This window comes from Rhea pennata, chromosome 3, assembly GCF_028389875.1.
Source record: "Rhea pennata isolate bPtePen1 chromosome 3, bPtePen1.pri, whole genome shotgun sequence".
NCBI classification, from domain to species: Eukaryota; Metazoa; Chordata; class Aves; order Rheiformes; family Rheidae; genus Rhea; species Rhea pennata.
In genome coordinates, this window is record NC_084665.1 from 62147109 (window position 1) to 62166112 (window position 19004).

The window sequence follows — 19004 nt, forward strand, 5'->3', positions numbered from 1 at the left end:
TAAGTAGAATAACATTTAGAAATTGGAGTTTTCTTTTGCTTTTAAGGCAGTATATCTTTTTTTAATTTCATTAATCTTCATCAATGAAAAGCTTATGAGCCTGTTTTACTTTTACATGTTATCCATTCCCAGTCACCCTAATCCTCAGAAGAATTTGCAGGCACCTGCAAAGTGTGGGTCTACACTGCTTTAAGACAACTGTTGCTATTATAAGTTTTTGAAAACTATACAAAAACATTTTTCTGAATCTTGTCTATTCCTACCACCACCCTTTTCAACTATCCTCAGTGTAAGGCCAAACTTGATCTTGTAGTGTATCTTTTAACCACAAAATTTAAGGTCTCTGAGTGGTCAAAGTATAGACTGTACTTGTTGCCCTTTAACAGTAACGTGAACCTGCCCACACTGCAGCCCCCTCTGCACATCCCACCTCTTGACAGTGATGCTAGATGGAACCTTTACCTGGCAAATGTCTCATCTTTTCCATGCATAACAGCTACAAGGGCTTTCTTTACTTTTTTTCTTCAAGAAAAAAAAAAAAAGTAGCTCCCCTAAATGGAAAGCGGAAGCCAGAAAATTTGCAGCGTCTCTGTCCTGCCCCATGATGCTTCTTCCTGTCTCTGTGAATTTCCACCTGCCTCCATCCTGCATATATAATGCAGCACACGTGAGGTAGAACTGTTTAGTTGCCTGTGTCTGTCCAAAGGATTAGTAGCAGCAGGAGCTGAATGCTGTTTCTCCTTCTCCCAGCAGTTCGCGGGAGGTGAAGGAACTCTGGCTGGACTCACTCTTTGGGTAAGTCTTGTCTAGGATTAAATCTGTGGGGTTATAGTCGAAGTATGTGGAGTGTTCCAGATATAGTTCTATACAGATATACAGAAATATAGGTGGGGGATAGATGCACCCTCTGCTGTCTGTAGCTCAGGCAGAGCTGACTGAGGTGTGTCAACTTTGTATTTGCAAATTAATACTAATCTTCTGTAGCTGTCACCACTCACTCATTTTTTGCATGTGTTGAAAATAGAAGGATTTTTTTCTGTTTTAATGGAAAGAAGCAGGACTGAGTGCATTACAGAGAGGGGCTTTCAATGAGCATTGCTTTCTGATTGACTTGTATGGGATATCTTGCAGTTTCAGGATCATATTTAAATGCTAGACTGGCTTGCAGGGGGAGAAAAGAAGGGTTTAGTGTTAAAGAGCTCTTTCTTTGTCCATTCCCTGTTCAACAAACAGGCAAACAAAAGGACCCAAGGAAACCAGAGTGACCAGAGTTCCCCCGATTAAACTCCTAATGAAAGTGTTAAGCAGCTGTAATACTGTGAGTGTCTTTCTTATTTCAGCTCTGTCAACAGAGTGACTTTGAAAAGCACTGATTTCTAAACTACAGCATCAAATTACTTACATTCGGTCTTTGTTTTCTTGCCTAGTCAAAGACACTAAATGCTGGGAACATGGAGAGTTTGATTGAATGCCAGGCAGAGGTAAGCAGCCCCTACATTTCCCCAAGCCCTTGCAGGGTGTTCGCAGGCGCCCTAGGCGCAGTGGGGGAGCCCTGGGAGGTGCCCAGGGGCCCTGTGGGGGCAGCGCAGGGGAGCCTTCTGGCTAGCAGCCGCGAGGGAGCCGCCCGGGGCTGCTGCTGCTTGCCGTTGCCCAGGAGCAGGCAGAGCCCTTTGCGCTCAACTCCTGACTCCTGTCAGCCCCAAGCAGAAAGGGCTGGCCATAGGTGGGAGCAGCCAGGCTGTCCCTAAGGCTCCTGCGGTGGGGAGAGCACCGGCGGGCAGCCTGTTCCCCCTCCCCCCCCCCAGACACACACATTTTGGGACACCGTGCATGGGGCTGTACCTTCTCTGCATCCAACAGTAGCCTGAAAATGCATGGAGTCTATGGCCTCCAGGGCTGGTTTGGGGTTGCTAGCTGCAGCAGCGGTCTTTGCCATGAGCACCCCTGTGGGGCAGAGAGGTGGTGTCATTCCTGGACCAAAGCATCTCCTCAGCACGTGTCTGACCACTTCTGGTTTTTCCCTGGAGCCTCTCCCACATCACTGCCTTGCTGAAGCAGCTTCCTCGCGGCCCTTCGTGCTGAGTGGCGGCTCTGTAACCTGAACACATTTCTTGCAGGCTGAGGTCAAGAAATGCCCCCTCTTGGTCCCATCAGAGATTGAAGAAGGACTTTGCCACTTGACAGGTGAGTTTGAAAAAGAGACTGAGGAACTGCCTTCTTCCCTAATGCTTGCAAACTCACACTTCAGCAAAACTTCCTGCGTAGCTTTATTCAGAGCAGTTCAGAACCTCAGTGCTATCCTGGAGACAGCTTAACCCCTGGGCTGCCACTCATTTTCAAATGACCTCTCTCCTGAATGCTCAGTGGCAGTGATGATGATGTTGAGCACCAGAGTTAGTGGATATTCCTTGGTCCTCAGAGCTAGGGTTTATTCATGTTCCTTGATGCTCACTTTTGTGAGTGTCAGCACTGAGGTGTGGCACTGCAAGTGTGCCTTGTATGTTCCCACTTCCTGAAAGCAACCAGTGAGAAGAATGCTAAAAAAACAGGAAAGGTGGTGTCCTTAGAGGGATGGTCACAGTTTTACAGTTGAGGTGGTTGTTTCCTTAGTAACCACTTAGTTGTCTTTCAGTTTCTCCCTGTTTACTTTGAGTTGCTGTTTCAAGATACATCTCTGCTCTTCATTCAGTATCACATGGCTCTGCACACAGACAAAAGGCAGCATAGCTCTCTCCTCCTGTTTTTTAAATGGATTTTTGCTTCCATTTTGCTTGCAGCAGACGGAACTAAGAAAAGAAAGAAGGTGATATCATGGCCATTTGCTCTGCGGCGAACCTCTACCAATGGAGACTGCCCAGGGCAGCTGGATTCTAGCCTCAAGATCCCTCTCTTTGGCCAACCTCTGGCAATTATTTGTGAGGAAGATGAAAGCCTGCCCCAACCAGTCCAGGTAAGCAAGCCTGGTGCTGTAGTTATCCTGCTTCAAGCTTCTCGTGCGAGGCAGCATCCCCAGCACTTGAGCTGTGGCTCTCAGGAGACAAGGGATTTTGGCATTTCCCCTCCACACACACTTCCAACTGGTGAGGCCTGAGGTTCAGGTCCCATTTAAGTTTAAAGGGATTAGATTTACAGGTTTGGTCCAGCCCACACAACTTCCACGGGAAGTAACTTTGGAGATGACTCAGGCCCCTGAAGTGGAGAAGCATATCTGCTCCCTAGTGTGCACGCTTGTAAAGCCATGCAGAGGAATATCTCATCAGCATAAACAGCCAGGGATTTCTGCACCTCCCTGAACAAAGTATTCAGCCATGGTTTGACACTGAGAACTACCTCAACCCTATCTTCTGGTTAACAAGGATCTTGTGACAGTTTCCACACAGAGCTGGCTTGCCCAGCAGAGAGGCTTTTCTGCTCTCCTAAGCGATCTGTGCTGGACACTCGACCTGGCTTGGAAAGGAAGGGATTCACCTAAAGGCTTGATCCATTCTTTGTTTCCTTCTAGAAGGAAGCAGGCATGACTCCAGTGACGTCAGTGGAGTTCAGAAAGAGAAGGACTTGGGAGTCAGTGAAGTTGCTTCCCATTTGATCTAAGTGGAGCAAGAGCTAGATCCTAATCTAAGCAAAGCAGAGGGCGCTTCCCAGTCAAAAAGTTACTTTTGCCTCTGAACAAATGTTCACCTGCCAGATGGCCTTTCTTCACTGAAATAACTCTTCTCCCTTCACGGTCTTCTATTTTTTGTTGTTGTTGTTGTTGTTTGTTTGTTTGTTTGTTTGTTTGTTTTGTTTTGTTTTGTTGTTTTTTTCTGCAGGATCTCCTGACTATCTTGTATAGAGAAGGCCCTTCCACTGAAGGAATCTTCAGAAAAGCTGCCAACGAGAAAGCCCGCAAGGAGCTGAAGGAGGACCTGAATAAAGGCAGGAATGTTGATCTGGAGAGCAAATCTGTGCACCTGTTGGCTGTGGTTTTGAAGGTGAATTCTGCTTTTGAGCTGTGAGAGTACATTGCAAATCTGCATGAGACCACTTGAGTGCGTAGATTGGGCCAGGTGCGATCCAAAGCTTAAACTACAGTGAAGCCAAATTAAATGTTTCAGGCATAGGCAAGCCTGACATTTCTTTTCCATCTGACTTTCTGTTCCACTTGTTCTGCCACTGTTTTCTTGCATGTCCATGGGCAACTCATTTCATTCTTCTCGGCATCGTCCTGAAATCCTGAGATTTCAAGGTGCACAGAAGGCTGATAGGTGCTAGGCCCTGCACTAACAGCAGTGTAACTTGGCATGTACTCATGCAGCCCACTGCTCTGTCAGCAGTCATAAGCACCTCTGAGAGCCGGTAGCTCAACCTAACCTGCAAGGGAGCCCAAGTCCCAGTGATACTCCCTCTGGGCTGAGGAGTACTGGATCTCATCTAAGTATCTTGGCCTTGCAGGACTTCCTCCGAAATATCCCCTCCAAACTCCTGTCGGCCGACCTGTACGAGAGGTGGATGCTAGCTCTGGAGAAGCCAAGCAAGCAGGAGAAAATTGAAGGCTTGAAAGAGTAAGTTTTGTAGACATTCAGAGTGTTATGGAGAGCCTGATGGAGGCCAGGGACTTCTCTGGAAATGGTGAGTCTCATGGGAAAAACTGTCTTCTCTATCAGAATTCATGTTATGTTTTGTTTGTGTTCACTTAGGGTGGCTGACAAACTGCCCAGGCCAAATCTCCTCTTGCTCAAACACTTGCTTGCTGTGCTCCACCACATCAGCCAAAATGCAGAGAGCAACAGGATGGATGCCAGCAACCTTGCAATCTGTGTTGGGCCAAACATGCTGAGCCCAGACACGGAGAACACACTCCCGTTGGAAGTGCAGAAGGAGATGAATGACAAGGTATGTTGAACTCAGCAGCTAGCTACCCTCTTCAGGGCACATGCAAGTCATCCACCCAGATCCCACCACCACAGCAAAAGCTAAACAAAGGAGCGCCTCTGTGCATCAGGGGTGCCCCTCAGCTGAGTTATCTGCAATGTGACAGGCAAATCTCTCCTCTCGCCTCCTCTGAGCAACAGCAGCAGTTGCCCTGTGGTCCCTTGCTTCATACCACAGCTTGAGGGCAGCACACACAAACAGCAAAGGAAATTCTGTGGGCATAGCTATCTGTCTGCCACCGGCATGGCAGAGACACAGCTGTAGCTAGTGCCATGTTGTTTGTATTGAGTCCAGTCAGTATGTCTGCAGTGTCAGGCCTCAGAGTCATGGGTCCCCAGAGCGGACCCATGCTCCGACTTTTGGCTGCTATTCTGGCACAAGTCACCCTGCCCTGTGCTGTCCTTCAACACAAAGCACAGCTGCAAACAAAGGCACCTTGCTGCCTCAGCTCCTGAGCTCATGTCCAGCAGCTTCATGGAGCTGCAACCACAGAGCTACAGCTGACAGAAAGGGCAGTCAGGAGCAGCAAAGACTGTGTGAGGTGTTTTTAGCACTTTGGCTTGAACAAAAAGGGTTTTCTGTGTGCAGGTGACGGTGTTGGTGGAGTTCCTCATAGACAACTGCTCAGCAATGTTTGGGGAGGACGTGGCCTTGCCTTTCAGGCCTTTGGCCAAGGTGTCAAGCAAGCACACAAGCAGATCCTCAGGTAAGAGGACGGGCTGAGGATTGTTGCTAACCAGGGGGCTGCTGCTTCCGACTGTTGAACTGGACAGTGGAAGACATCAGTGGAAATGCAGAGAGGGGCAGAGGGTTCAGTACATCACTGTAGGGTCTTGCTGCTGGAACACTTCCCAGAAGCGACAAATGACAGCACTTTCCAAACAGAATGCAAGCCAGATGTTCAACACTTGCAAAACCTCCCTTCCTCATAGAACTACTAGTTATTCATTAGAACTCCCAGGATATCGCCCTTGGTGGCAAGTGTGTTTCCTTCACTTCTCTGCAAGTCCATAGGTACTAAGGTTGCACCTTGACATCCACCCAGGGTGCAGAGGGTCCCACTGGGAAAGTCCCCTTTTCCCTTAAGGTGGCCACTAAGAACTAGCTAACGGGCTCTTTCTTGCCACAGAACACCCATGGGCTGCTCATCAGAATGGTTCTGCTCACAATAGCCCAGAGCCTGAAGCTGAATGCAGCCCCTGTACCTCTGAGATGGAGCAGCGCAAAGGGAGAAGCACCAGCATGAGTGGAAGATATCCAACATGTGACTCTGCCCCTTCACCTACTCTCTTTGCAAACGAGGTCAGAATGATGGACAGGAGGTACTCAGAGCCGGACCTGTCATGCCAGAATTGCTTGGAAGGTAGGATAAGGGACCAGAAGATAACCAAAAGTGAGGACAATTTTCCTGTTCGGCAGGGACAGCTCAGGTTGGAAAACAAGGTATTGGAAAAACGGCTTTCAGTCTTGCCTTCACAATTAACAAATGACTCACTACCCAGAACATCTTCCAGTTGCTCCTTGGAGAGCTCCTTTTCTGGCTCTGAGGGCTCAGTTTTCATCAGCTCCCCATTAGATTCACCAACTAGTCCCCCCAAAACCTTTTTAAATAGACCCCAGTCTTTTTCAATTAAGTCCACGGAGAACAGCAGCACACCTAGCAGAGAGATCAAAAAGCATTCCATGTCCTTCTCTTTTGCAAATCACAGGAAAACACTAACAAAAACCCAGAGTTGGGGGCCTGGAAAAAACTTTGGCTTTCCAAGAGACAACTTCACAGTGAAAGGAAGTCAGTTCTGCAGAATTGTGCAGGGAAATAGGCCTGATGAGGACAAGCCATTACCTGTGAAGTATCAGCCAAGGCTCCGTTTCAGGTCAGCTGATGAAGTGTTTAGAGAGGTGGACCAGAGGAATCCTAGACCACCCTCTTATGAAGAGGCTACGAAAAACTGCCTGTTCACTCAAGTTCCCTCCTACAATCTTACAGTTCAAACTATGAGATCAACAATGTCAAAGCAGGATGCCTTACCACCCTATCCACGTACCAGCTGTGCACAAGATATAGCATATGTGGCTCGAAGGGATCTACTCAGTGATCGAGTTTCTTCAGGGAAGGATTCTGAGGGAGAAACTGCAACCCGCAATGTTGCTGTTGGAGTAAACTCCCGTGTGAGTTTACCTGTGACTCCTGGAGTTTATCGGCTGAGAGCCATGTCCGAATCCTGTCAAAAGAATAAACACGAGTACATGGCTCGGCGGTGCAGTCAGCCCATTTTTGAGGTAGACCAGATCCAGTACGCAAAAGAGTCCTATGTTTAAATAGCTTATCCCTCCTCTTTGCACAGTACAAAGTAAATACTGTAAAACAGATGTCTTGTTCATTCTTTGTAAGATCTTACTTTCAAGGGGCGAAAAATAAGCTAGATCTGCATGAGTCTTTTTTATCGGGGGACTCACCTGAAGCTGTTGTCAGCTTGACATGTCACATTTTTCTAACAAATGAGGTAGAGTGGACAGACCTATGTATTGTTATGTAAAAAATGTATGTGAATATGCTGTATATAACCTGTTGTGTGGTAAACTAGTCGGTAGCTGATAAATAGCATTGTATTTGTATCCCTAAAAGACAATTTTCAAATTGGCATGTTCTAAACCTGTCCCACCCTCCTTTTCTTTTTTGTATGGCTACAGACTCCATGCCATTTGTTATATGTGTCTGTCTATCTGATGCAATGCTCTTTTGTCATCAAGACCATTTCCACACTCTTCCATAATACTCCTTGGACCTTCTGCCATTCCCTCCTCCTGCTTACTAGTCGTGAGAAAAATCTGGCCATTAACTAGCATTAGTATTGTATCCTGAACCAGGATCTAGAGCCATTACAGCCCTTCAAGGTCAGTAGGGGCAAGTATCAAGTAAGAGTCACCTGGCTGGAGGTGTTTTTAGTCTAAAATATTGGACGGGTTGAGGTGAAAGAATTAGTATCTTCAGATCTGTTTTATGAGCAAAAAAGAAATAACTCCTGTAAGGAAACAGTCTACGTTCCAGTTTTCAAGAGCTAAGCATGCTCCTCATTTGTAAAATGATAAAAAATGTTGGCAGCATTCCTATAACCTTGTAAAAATGACTGGAAGTGAAATGTGTTTGTACATAAAGGAACCTGTATCTGGTTAGTACTTAACTCCTTGTTTACGGCTCAGTGTAGTCTAGAATCAGGAGCACAGAGACTTTTGACTCCTATGGAACTTCACTACAATAAAGCACTTTTCAGCATGACTCTGACTGCTCCTTGTCTCTCCTTGAAACCCTCGGGCACTACATGCATTGTTCCTACATTCATATGCCTCTACAGGCATGGCAGTTCTCTTGGAATGAGCTGAAACCTCTATGTAGCATGGGGGAAGGACTTGAGCTGCAGGATCATTGCAGCTGCTGTTGTAGGAACCTGCAAGCTGGATTTGGGGGTGAAACATCTCTCTGTCAGGGCATCCAGGCACAGCCTTGATGAACATCAGTTACCAGTTAGTGGGGAAAGAAGTTACCAACAGGTATTGCTGCTCCAGAGGTGGTTTCCTAGAAAAGGGGCATGGAGGCATCACCGTGTCATGTTTCCCAGCTGTAGTTCTTTACAGGTCACCACAGAAAGGCAAGAGACGACCTGGCCTGAGAGGAGCAGTGCCTAGGAGAAGGAACACCTGGGCAGGCTGCAACTAAGACAACATGCCCCCTCTGGTGGCCCTGTGAGCAGGGGCACTCTCCTACCAAGGAAGCCACATGACAGTGTCCTGTTGCAAGCTGGAAAAAGCATTTGCCCTTCTCCAGAATCTGCAGCTTTTCCATCAAGTGGGTTTCAGCTCTCTTTCAGTATAAATTGGAAGTGTTTTGTCTTTGTGGCAGAGATGGGCATGAAGACACAACCCACGCCACTGATAAAGTGAAAAGGCTGAGAAACCATAGAACAGATTACAAGAACCTCAAAATGTATTGAATCAAAAGTATTAAGATTTCTTTAGTAGCTTACTGCATTTAACAGCAACAAGATGAAGGATTCCAGGAAGAGGAACTGCCTGTTTCCTGCCCATTTCTGGAAAACCCAGGGAGAATGTGCACAGACACTTCACCAGAGATAAAGGGAGGAGTCTCTTTTGGGGTCCAAGGAGATGTACTAGGGCAGACATGACAGTCATGCTCAGCAAGCTTAACTGCATTCAAAATACTCAATACACATGGGCCTGAATCTTCTAATTTCTGAATAAAAAAAAAAGTTTTTTGTCCATTGGGAACCTCTTTTAAGGCACTCTGAACACAGGAAGAACAAGATGAACAAAACCAAAGAGAGCTCTACATGTTATTAGTGAACAAGAAGTAGGATGAAGGAACTGCATAAAACTGTGGTGCAGCCCCACCTCAGTTTGCTCTTGCATTCATTCAAGTCCAAGAAGCACCACGATTAAACACGACCTGAATGTAAACCAGAGATTTACCCCCTCATTTACAGAGAACTTTTGTGTTCTTTCATTTCTGTACTTTTAGACTTGCCTTTTCATTCAGCATTATTTTCATAGCATGTCTCTTCACGCAAGTGATTTCTCTTCTATACAAGCACTTAGGAGGCCTCAAGAGAGTAGTGTCATAGAAAGCAGAGGTCTTTGCTTTAGCTCTCAGTGTTCTACCTGCTTTACCATGCTACCAGACCACTGCTACCATCCGTGATTCAGTCCAGCCTTCCTGGCCTCCAAGGGCAAGGCACTTTAACTGCTGTATTCAACAACCGAATTATCTGAGGACCTTTGTCAAAACTGCCTCCCAAGCCAGAAAGACTAAATGTCCATTAACTGCTGCATCAGTCAGAGCTGGCTTTTGGCACAAGAGCCAAGTGATGTTGGGAAGGCTCCTCTGCTCCTTGGGTTACCTCATTATGATTATTGTACCTCATTATTACTGTACCACATACTTCACACATCCAATTTTCTAACTAAATTTCATGAAGACACTCTAAACATACAAGGCATATAAGCAGACCGAAAGAAAATGTATGATTAAAGCAGAAGATCCAAGCATTGCTTTGGCAGACAATGCTGGAAATAAAGCTATTGATGCAGCCTGAATGAAGCTCCTCATGTTTGCATCCTGCTGCTGTTCTTAATCACCTGATGCACTCCGTTCTTCCCCACAGGATGCACCTGCTCTGGGGAGGAAGTAAGGTTGTGCAGCAAAGGAGAAAATCTTACGTCTGGCATTTTGCAGCTCAGCTTGCCAAATAGAGCACCTTGGTTTGAAAATCGTGGTAGGTCTGATTTTCTAGGATTTGAAAAAATAAACAGAAGAACAATGGAGTTCCTCACAGAGCAACATACCCTCATGCACCAGTGAGTTGTAATCTCTTGTTCTGACACACAGATCTCAGCCACTTGATTTAGGAGAGCAACTTACAGCAAAAGTACAGAGCATCTGCTCTGTAGCCAGGCATTAGTGAAGGCTGAGAGAAATACTATCCTTGCAGGTTTCACAGACATTTGGACTGGGACTCAGATGCAGACCACAGACCTAGGTACTTACATTTAGGTATCTATATGCAAGGATTTATGTGAGCCTACCTAATCTACTGTGTAGTCTGCATCTGACTCTCTCTACAGATCTCTGGAAGTGAATTGAGCAAAGGTGGAATTCAGCTGCCTCAAAGTAGGTGTCTACAGTCATTTGGGTATACCAGGGCACCTCATGGAATTTTCTAAGGTATCAAAGTGGATGCAGGTCTTGATGTTTAGGCAACTGAATCCTTCCCTAAAATCTCTGACTGTGATTGCAGCTAAGATTCTCACTCCACATGCTGATGCCACATTTAGACATCTGGAGTGCAGGTCTTTAGGGCTAACCACTACCTTGACTAACTGTAGAGGAACCATGAAACTTGGCATTTTGGGCACCATCTAGGACCTGGTTCTCTAGCAGGGACAGGCCCTCCTCCTGTTCCACCCAACCTTCAAGAACTCTGACTCAGGTATTTCTCTTTCTTCTTAGTTCTTCATTTCTGCCTCATTTTCACTGCCTCCCTACTTCCAGACTGCATTCCTCACCTTCTCATCCCATTATTTATTTCGAGGCTGAACCCCAGCTGCCAAAATCTCAATTTCATTCCTGTCCTTTCTATCCACAGATCCATTTCTCCCAGTCAGCCAGTTTCAGTCCTCCTCAACTCTGCATTGGTTCTTATTGTCCCACCAACATTTCATCTGCTCTCAGTTTCTCTCTCTCTCTCTCCCTCTCTTTCTCTCTCTCACATACCCACACTCACACACCCTGCTTTTGTTTCTGCATATGCAGAGAATCAGAACAGAAGAAGACATCTCAATAAGCTAAAGGAGAAAAGAGACAATTCACAAAATCCTGTGGTGGTCTCACTCCCCAGCTGTAACTGTGGAAAGGCTCCAGGATGAAATCTTCCACAGGCATGGAAGACCTTGACTTCATAAGATTTCAGCAATGGATCTGCACATCTCATACGGTGGGAAGCATGGTGTGTGAGGAAGGAAATTGGGAGCTAGGTAAGATGAAATAACAAAATACCATAAGCCACTTTTCCCTGGACCTCACCAAAGCAATTTACAAGTCGTGATGGTAGGGATGTTCTTGATAATCTGCTTCTGTTCTTTGAGAAAAGGCATTGTTAATACACTGATTTTTGCTGCCCCCACAGGTACAGTCGTGGGGAGGAAGTTGTCTCACCTACCTGACCTCCACTCCAAGCTGCTCTCTGAAGGGCATCTCTTTCTGGGAAGTGGGAAAACAAAAGAGATCATGAATCCTTTGTACTTCTGGAAAAACAACCGCTGGCCACTTCACAGTGATGAGCAAGAGAATTGTTGCGACCATAGATACCTTCTTCTGTATAACTGCCACAATATAGCCCAAGAAAGCCCTTCTCTGGATTCATTCACAGAGTAGAATGTAACAGCTTGTCTATATAGGACCTTTCTTCTCCTATCATTACCTCTAATGATTATAAACTGCATACTCCAGGCACAGGAAGCAACACAGAGATTGTTGATATATACTGTGGCAAAAATGTTAACAGAAGCCTTACATTAATGAATATCTTGGAGTGTTACTGTCCACACTTTGTATTTGGTATTTAATTCCTTACAAAACAGACATGCAGCTTTCTTTTTCAGGTATACTTGGCTCTTCAGTTTCTAACATTTTATCTCATTTCATGAACTAGGTTTTGCAAACTTCTTTCAATAACATTGCGTCAGTGGAGAATAAGACAGTATGGCCTGCCTTCATAAATGGCACTTAGAGTTCCAGAGCTGGTACTAGGGACAGTAGGGCATCCTCTTTGTTAACCAGAACTCTGTTTCTGTTGGGACTGAAATACTCTACAGGATATGATCATGCTCCACAATGCTGGCACCTAAAATAAAGCCAAGAACCTGGGACTGTTTTCATCATGAGATTGTATCTCTTCATCCTTTTGATTAGAAATGCATCTCCATATTTTCACATAACACTAGAGCCAGAGAGAATGGCTTAGGGATTCCTGCCTGGAATATGTATACTTTCAAAATGTTAAAGCTAATGATAAAACTACTGCTTTGTAACTCAGTTACATGTTCTAGGTAGTTCCACGCTGCCTATTTTTATTATAATGTTCCCTCTTGAAATATTGCTATCAAAGTCTTCAAATGCAACAACAGAAAGAAGTATTACAAGAAATAAAAAAACATCTAAGGAAAATCCCTATCTGTGTTATTTTCAGTCTCAGGGAAAGGAGAATTCTTTCCCTCTACTGCCTGTTCTGGTTTTGTCATTGATACACCACAGGAGCTTGTTGGTTTGCTACTGCACCACCCTGGCCATGCTATTACCCAGGCTGACTCACTCCACACCCATGCACTGCAAGAGATAATTTCAGCTTCTCATTGCACCCAGACAGGTCTTTTGACCCAGAGAACAAAATTACTGTCATACTGAGGACAAGAGATAACAGCATTTTGTTAGCACAGGGGTGAGCTTTGAACAAATATGTAGGCAGCACATAGGTAGCCCAGGATCCTGAATTATAGCCTTAAGAGGATGAACCAGTTCTGATGGCAAGGAGCCACTGATTTCCAGTGCCTCTTTTCTAGGATCTCCAACCTCAGGAATTCTTTAGAGGAAGATGTGATTATGGTTTAGTCAGGAATTTTATCTTTCTACCATGTGAATGTGTCCAGACACCCATCTTCTAACAGGATTCCTACAAAGGGGAACTGCACCTCCTGCTTCACTGAAAAAGGCAGGAAAAAAAAACACCAAAAGACACACTGTCAAAAACTCTGTGACTATAGCAATAGCTTTCCTCCCTTAAAAGCATTAATTTATTCCCTCTCTCAGGAAATAATAAGGATGTTTTTAAATGTCATTACTGCATTCCTGCATTTTTATTCTATGTATATCATGTCTCCAATAATGTGTACATGAATCATTCCACCTTCCTACTAAGACATGTTCAAGGCAGTAGGCCCGCTTCCCCACTGCTCTGCAGACCAGGGAGCACAGATTGCTGGACAAAGCAGGCATAAAATGCTGCTTTCTTGGTCCACGTTCTGTCTGCATGGCTGAATGTGTCTGTCTCAGATAGGACAAAACCTAGAAAATCAGCCATGAAGTTAACTGGGAAACTCAGTCATTAAGTTAACCAAGTTAAATTTGTAGTTCACTCGGTTACCTGTCTAACCCAAAAAGTACTTCATGTCCATAACTGATCATGCTCAGATGCAAAACTCAAATAATGGTAACATGTTGTCACACTGCTAGCATCAGCCAGATAGCAGTTACTGCGGCTATCATGAGTCTCTCCACGAGGACAATTTCAGTCTACAGGAAAAGGAAACCCACCTTGGTTAGGCACTCTGGTTACACTTTTCTCTGAATTTTGTTTGCAGCAGTTGTTATCGCCTGTGTCATCAGAACAGAATGAAAACTTCAGAGGAACTTCTGAAGGCTCAAAATTTAGAAGAGGAAGCAACTCTTTCAATAAATTGTCTGACAATAATAGAAAGAAAAATCCAGGGAAAAAGAGCACCTACTATTGGAAAAGTGATATAATCCTCATATGGACAGCCAGTTTTCATGCACATAGCCAGCTACAAGCCTCTTTTGGGTGAGCAATAGTTTTTCTTTTTTTTTTTTTTTTTTTTGCCTCTGTTGCTCAAAAACGCTAACTATCTAGTCATCATTTTTATAAAGCTCATCACTTATATCATTTAAAATCAACCTCTTTCATTTCCTGTGATAAATATGCAACTTAAATTTCTCTTCTAAAGGAAGCCCATTCCAAATTATTTGTACTCTTCTACAAGGAGAGAGTAAGCCACAAATTATTTTCTATTTCTAACCTGAAGTGCAAGTCTGAATAAATGGTTCAGAAACCCCAAATGGTTTGGCTCTCTTGAGCTCTGCTTTCTCTACTCAGTAGATAAGGTTTCACATTCTCTAAATAAAGCTAGCTCTTTAGTCAATCAACTGTTTACAGAACTGATCCAACGGCTGCTCAAAATTCTTCCTTCCATCAACCCACAATCCTCCCACTTACTTCCCTGTCAGAGGCTATAGTCCAGTTTCAAACCCTGCACCTTCAGTGTCACACACACAACACTAACAATACAGAACAGTAGTTTGTTACATTTTAAGGCTAAAACCAGGAAGATTCCCAGACACATTATCACAAGAGGATGGCCTTGCAGTAAAGATTGAAGACGTACAGTAAGGTTATTTCACTGTAGGTCCTTTCTCCTCACACTTCTTGCACGGTTTGGGGCTTTGCAATGCAAGTCTTTCATTTATAGGGTGCAGCCCTGTCCATTGCCTACTGACTCCATGCATTGAGGCGGAAGTTTCTGCTTTCCTCTCATCCCTCTGGGTGTGATTTCTCTGTCTCAGCGTTGCTGCACAAAGCTCTCCAGCAAATGCAGCAAGCCAGCTTTGGCTGTGATTCACCAACTAGATCTCTCCAGTGTAACTGGTCAGGAGGTTAGAAAGGCAGTGCAGTATCCTTCCAGAACTTTGCACAATCCTGTATTCCAAAGAGGACATAACATGATGTGAAATGATGCAAAGATGCATGTCCATCCTGTGAGTTACAGACACCTGGAGACATTTGAGAAGTCTTTGGGTGTGCAAAAGAAGGGTAATCATTACTCTTCCGTAAGTGAGCAGGGAGGATGGCCTTGTAATAAGGACTGGAGACTTCTGTTACTCTGTTAACTTCCGGGTCTGCTTTTGCCACACGCTTCCTGCTCATTTTTGACTAGGCAGTTCAAATCTATAACAGCATAGATGACACTGCTCTGCCTTCCAGAGGTGTGATACTGGGTACTTTAGTCCAAGATTGTCAAACACCCAGGCTACTATGAAGGCACAGCAGAAGTAGATCAGTCTGGTTTCTTCCTTTGCAAGTTAAATGCAGCTGAACAACAACTGCCCCAACTGCAGGGAGCTGGGATACAGGACAGAGCTTCCTGAGGGGAGAGGAAAACAACTGGGAGTGCCTGGGTCAGAAAAGGGAAAGGTAGGAAGGGTCTGGAAAAAGGTAAGAAGGGTCTGGAGAGGGAATAAGAGCACATAATCTAATTCAGTATCAATAGGAATTCTCCCACAATTGCTTTGCCAAGTAGCAGTTTAATGAATGATAGTTTAAAATGAAATGCATGCTGCTCCACCCTCTATGAGGCTTTCTCATCCCTCCGTAATTTGTTCTAGTCGAAGTCTCTGAAGTCACAAGGTGATGGAGGGCAGGGATGCGAGCCCCATGGTCAAGCTTGTCACACTGTGTGTGTGTTGGGGGGCGCAGGGGGGGATGAAGGGAATTAATAGTTTTGCATCCAGGCAGACTTTGAATGTCTCCTCCTCTGGAGATCTTCAAGGCCCACCTGGATGCAACCCTGTCTAACACGCTGTAGGCGACCCTGCTTGAGCAGGGGGGGTTGGACTAGATGATCTCCAGAGGTCCCTTCCAACCTTACCGATTCTATGATTCTAACAACCGTACTTCAAAACATTACCAGAGAACTCACCATAGGGAGTCAAGTTTAGCTCAGACAGGGGTTTTGTTTCCTCTCTGTCTCTCATCTGGCAAAATTCACAGGCTGGCACATCTTTTCTAAAACTAAGTACTCACTATTAAGACCCAGCCCTATATGTAGAGAATGTCTGACTATCACAGACGCATTAGACTTAGTGCCTGCCATCAGCAGCGAAGAGACCATCTGAGAGCTAACATGTACCAGTGATAAAATACTGGTGCAGTGTGGCTCATTCTCTTTGCAGCAAGTCAAAAGCAGCAAAAACAATTTCAAAGGGGCAATGGAGAGAACCAGGTTTCCTTGACACAACTTTGTCATGTATAAACATTTGCTAATCTGTAGAGCCAGAGACCTTTGTGAAGTCATCAGAGACCTTCATCTCGGCCATGGAATACTTTCAATGCTTTTTCAATAAACTTCGCCTCATCTTATAAATTATTGATGCTTCACAGAAGTAGGATAGTTGCTGTCATTGAGTCAGTGACTATATTAGGCGAATGAGAAAATACTCCATACTGATGAGTTAGATGGAAAACGGGCTCATTTTGAGTGCCAGAATGGATCCATTAGCAAACCCATGGCTCATTCTCTTTTAAGGCCACAAGATGCAACTGAGTGTAACCTAGGCACTCATGTCATGAAACTGCCCTCCTAAAATAAGTAGCTACTTACATATAGTTAAGGGAAGGGGACAGTGCCTTCACTCCAGAACAGTATTTTGTCTGCTCCAGTTAACATTCCACAATCACCTCTATTTGAGGCCTCTTGACGTTCATTCTGTAAAAACACTGAATTTGCCCTTAAGTATCTCTACTCTGAGTAATAAGTCTCCCTGAACTCAGTACAGATATTTCCCTCAGAAGATTTTAGAAGCCAGAATCTAGAGCAGGAGATTTCAGCTCACCTTGAAGAAGAAACTGTTCTTGGTAAACTGCCATTAAGCGAGTGCACAAAAGGACACTGAGAGCATAGCTACCAAGCAGCTACATGTCTCTTTGGACATAGCCTCTTCCTCCTGAGAAGTCATGGCCAGAGACCTCTGAAGCTCTTGGGTTTGGACAGTGATGCTCTTTTTCTAGCCCTACCAGCAACGACCTCCAAGCAACAGCATGTCTTCAACAGCAGGTGCTTGAGGTGTCCACCAAAGGCAGACATTTCACCTCGGGCATCCCTGTTGTCTGGGGAGGACTGTCCTTAGGAGCTCCTGGGAAGTGTTCCAGCAGCAACACCCCTGCCATAATGTACCGGACCTCTCTGCACTTCCACAGAGGCTGCCTTCTGTCTGTGTGCAGTGCCGCGTGATGCCGAATGAACAGCAGAGATGCGTGTTGGATCAGCAACTCCAACTCAGCGGAAGGAAACGGAAAGACAATGAAGTGGTTCCCAAACAAAGATCCACCTGCATTGTAGAACTGTGACCATCCCTCCAAGGACACCACCTCTCCGGGTTTCCCAGAAGTCTAGCCACAGTTTCCTCTTGCTAAGTGGGAATTCACAGGGCACAGAAAGAACCACAAGGTATTTGACATGCACGGAGGTTTCTGGCATTGCAGAGGTTTCAGGCATCTCTGTAAGGCATATCGGTCACTTGGGCAACTTGCAATGACAACAGTTTTTGTTGCGCAACATGAGCATGCTCCCATCCAAGTGATGGCAAGAGTGCAAGAAACAGCTCTGGAGCCTCTGTCAAGCCTTCGGGCAGAAGGCAGCTCCGCAGGCTGCTTCGCAATCTCACCTGTTGAGAGGCAGCTCTCCTCCTCAGTGTCGGAGGGGACCCAGACAGGGGACTGACTGACCTCAGCCTGCAAGAAACGTGTTCAGGTTACAGAGCTGCCACTCAGCACGAACGGCCATGAGGAAGCTGCTTCTGCAAGGCAGTGATGTGGGAGAGGCTCCAGGGAAAAGGCAGGGGCTGTCTGAGGAGAGGCCTTAGTCTGGGAACAACCCCACCTCTCTGCTCCACAAGGCTATTTATGGCAAAGGCTTATGCTGCAGCTTTGGCCATTCAGATGGCTCCTTTGCACTATGCCTCATGTAGCCTCTCTGTACTCACAGCAGAACCATCCCCACCTGCCTTTACCACGGGGGAAGCAGAAGCCCCAGCATTCCTGTTCTCACCTTTAAATACCCACAGGGTCCTGGTTTGAAACCAAAGCAGTGTCTCTTCTCTCCATGTGCCCCCCCCCCCCCCACAGCCTGACCTGAGCCCCAGCAAGGCTGCAGAAGGCAAGCCCGGGGGTGCGCACCCACCACAGCCTGCTCACCTGACCCCAGGACTCACCAGAAAGTGACCGCGCAGTGCTCGGTGGGCCACACGAGGATGAGGGTATTCTGCCTTGACAGGCTGAACACCTCCTCCTCGTCCTCCCTCTGCTCTTCCCACTGGCTCGCTGCCTTCTCCCCACCGCTCACTACCACCAGCTCGCTGAGGCGCACGCAGTGCTTCAGGTAGAAGGCGGAGCGGCACCTGCCGGGAGCAAGAGCAGGCAGCAACTTGGAGTTTGCTGTCGCAGGGGGCTGCCACGGCATCCCGCCATTAGGGAGGACGGGAGGAAGGCCTCCCTGTGGGCCACTTGCCCTTGGATACTAGAGGCTTCGCCCTGCAGTCTTTGCCAGCATTGATATTTGCTGTAGAGAGATGCTGTTTGGTAAGAAAGAAATGCCAAGAGCCCGGCTCAAATCCCTCCTGCTGCCCAGCTCTGGCCACCTCTTTGGCCACTCAAGCTCACGGGAAAGCATGGGCTGATTTGCTTCTGCAGCTCTACCCAAGAGAGAAGGACCAAGCCCGCATCGCTGTGGGCCAGCTGCCACGCAGGCAGCGCCAAGGAGGCCCTTTCTGCTCCAAGGGGAGCAGGCATGGGCAGGAGCGGTGTCGTGGGGCTGGTGGCAGAGGTGGTGGTGGGGGGGGAAGCAGGGTGGTGTTTGCTATTCTTACTTGAAGCTGGACAGCGATGGCGTCGGGGAAGAGCAATAGGTGCCTCTCCTTAGTCTGCTGGTGCTCGGTCACCTGTGAACATTTGCTGAGG

The 19004-nt window shown here is 46.1% G+C and overlaps 1 protein-coding gene across 1 annotated transcript; it reads left to right on the forward strand.

Annotated features, from left to right (window-relative positions):
- Positions 1–1291: 1291 nt before the first annotated feature.
- TAGAP (T cell activation RhoGTPase activating protein) lies at positions 1292–4881 on the forward strand. Its single transcript, XM_062573743.1, has 7 exons — positions 1292–1318; positions 1428–1481; positions 2118–2184; positions 2781–2950; positions 3810–3971; positions 4432–4541; positions 4677–4881. Exons 1-7 carry the CDS (start codon positions 1292–1294, stop codon positions 4879–4881), a joined length of 795 nt encoding a protein of 264 aa, XP_062429727.1.
- The last annotated feature ends 14123 nt before the right edge of the window (positions 4882–19004 follow it).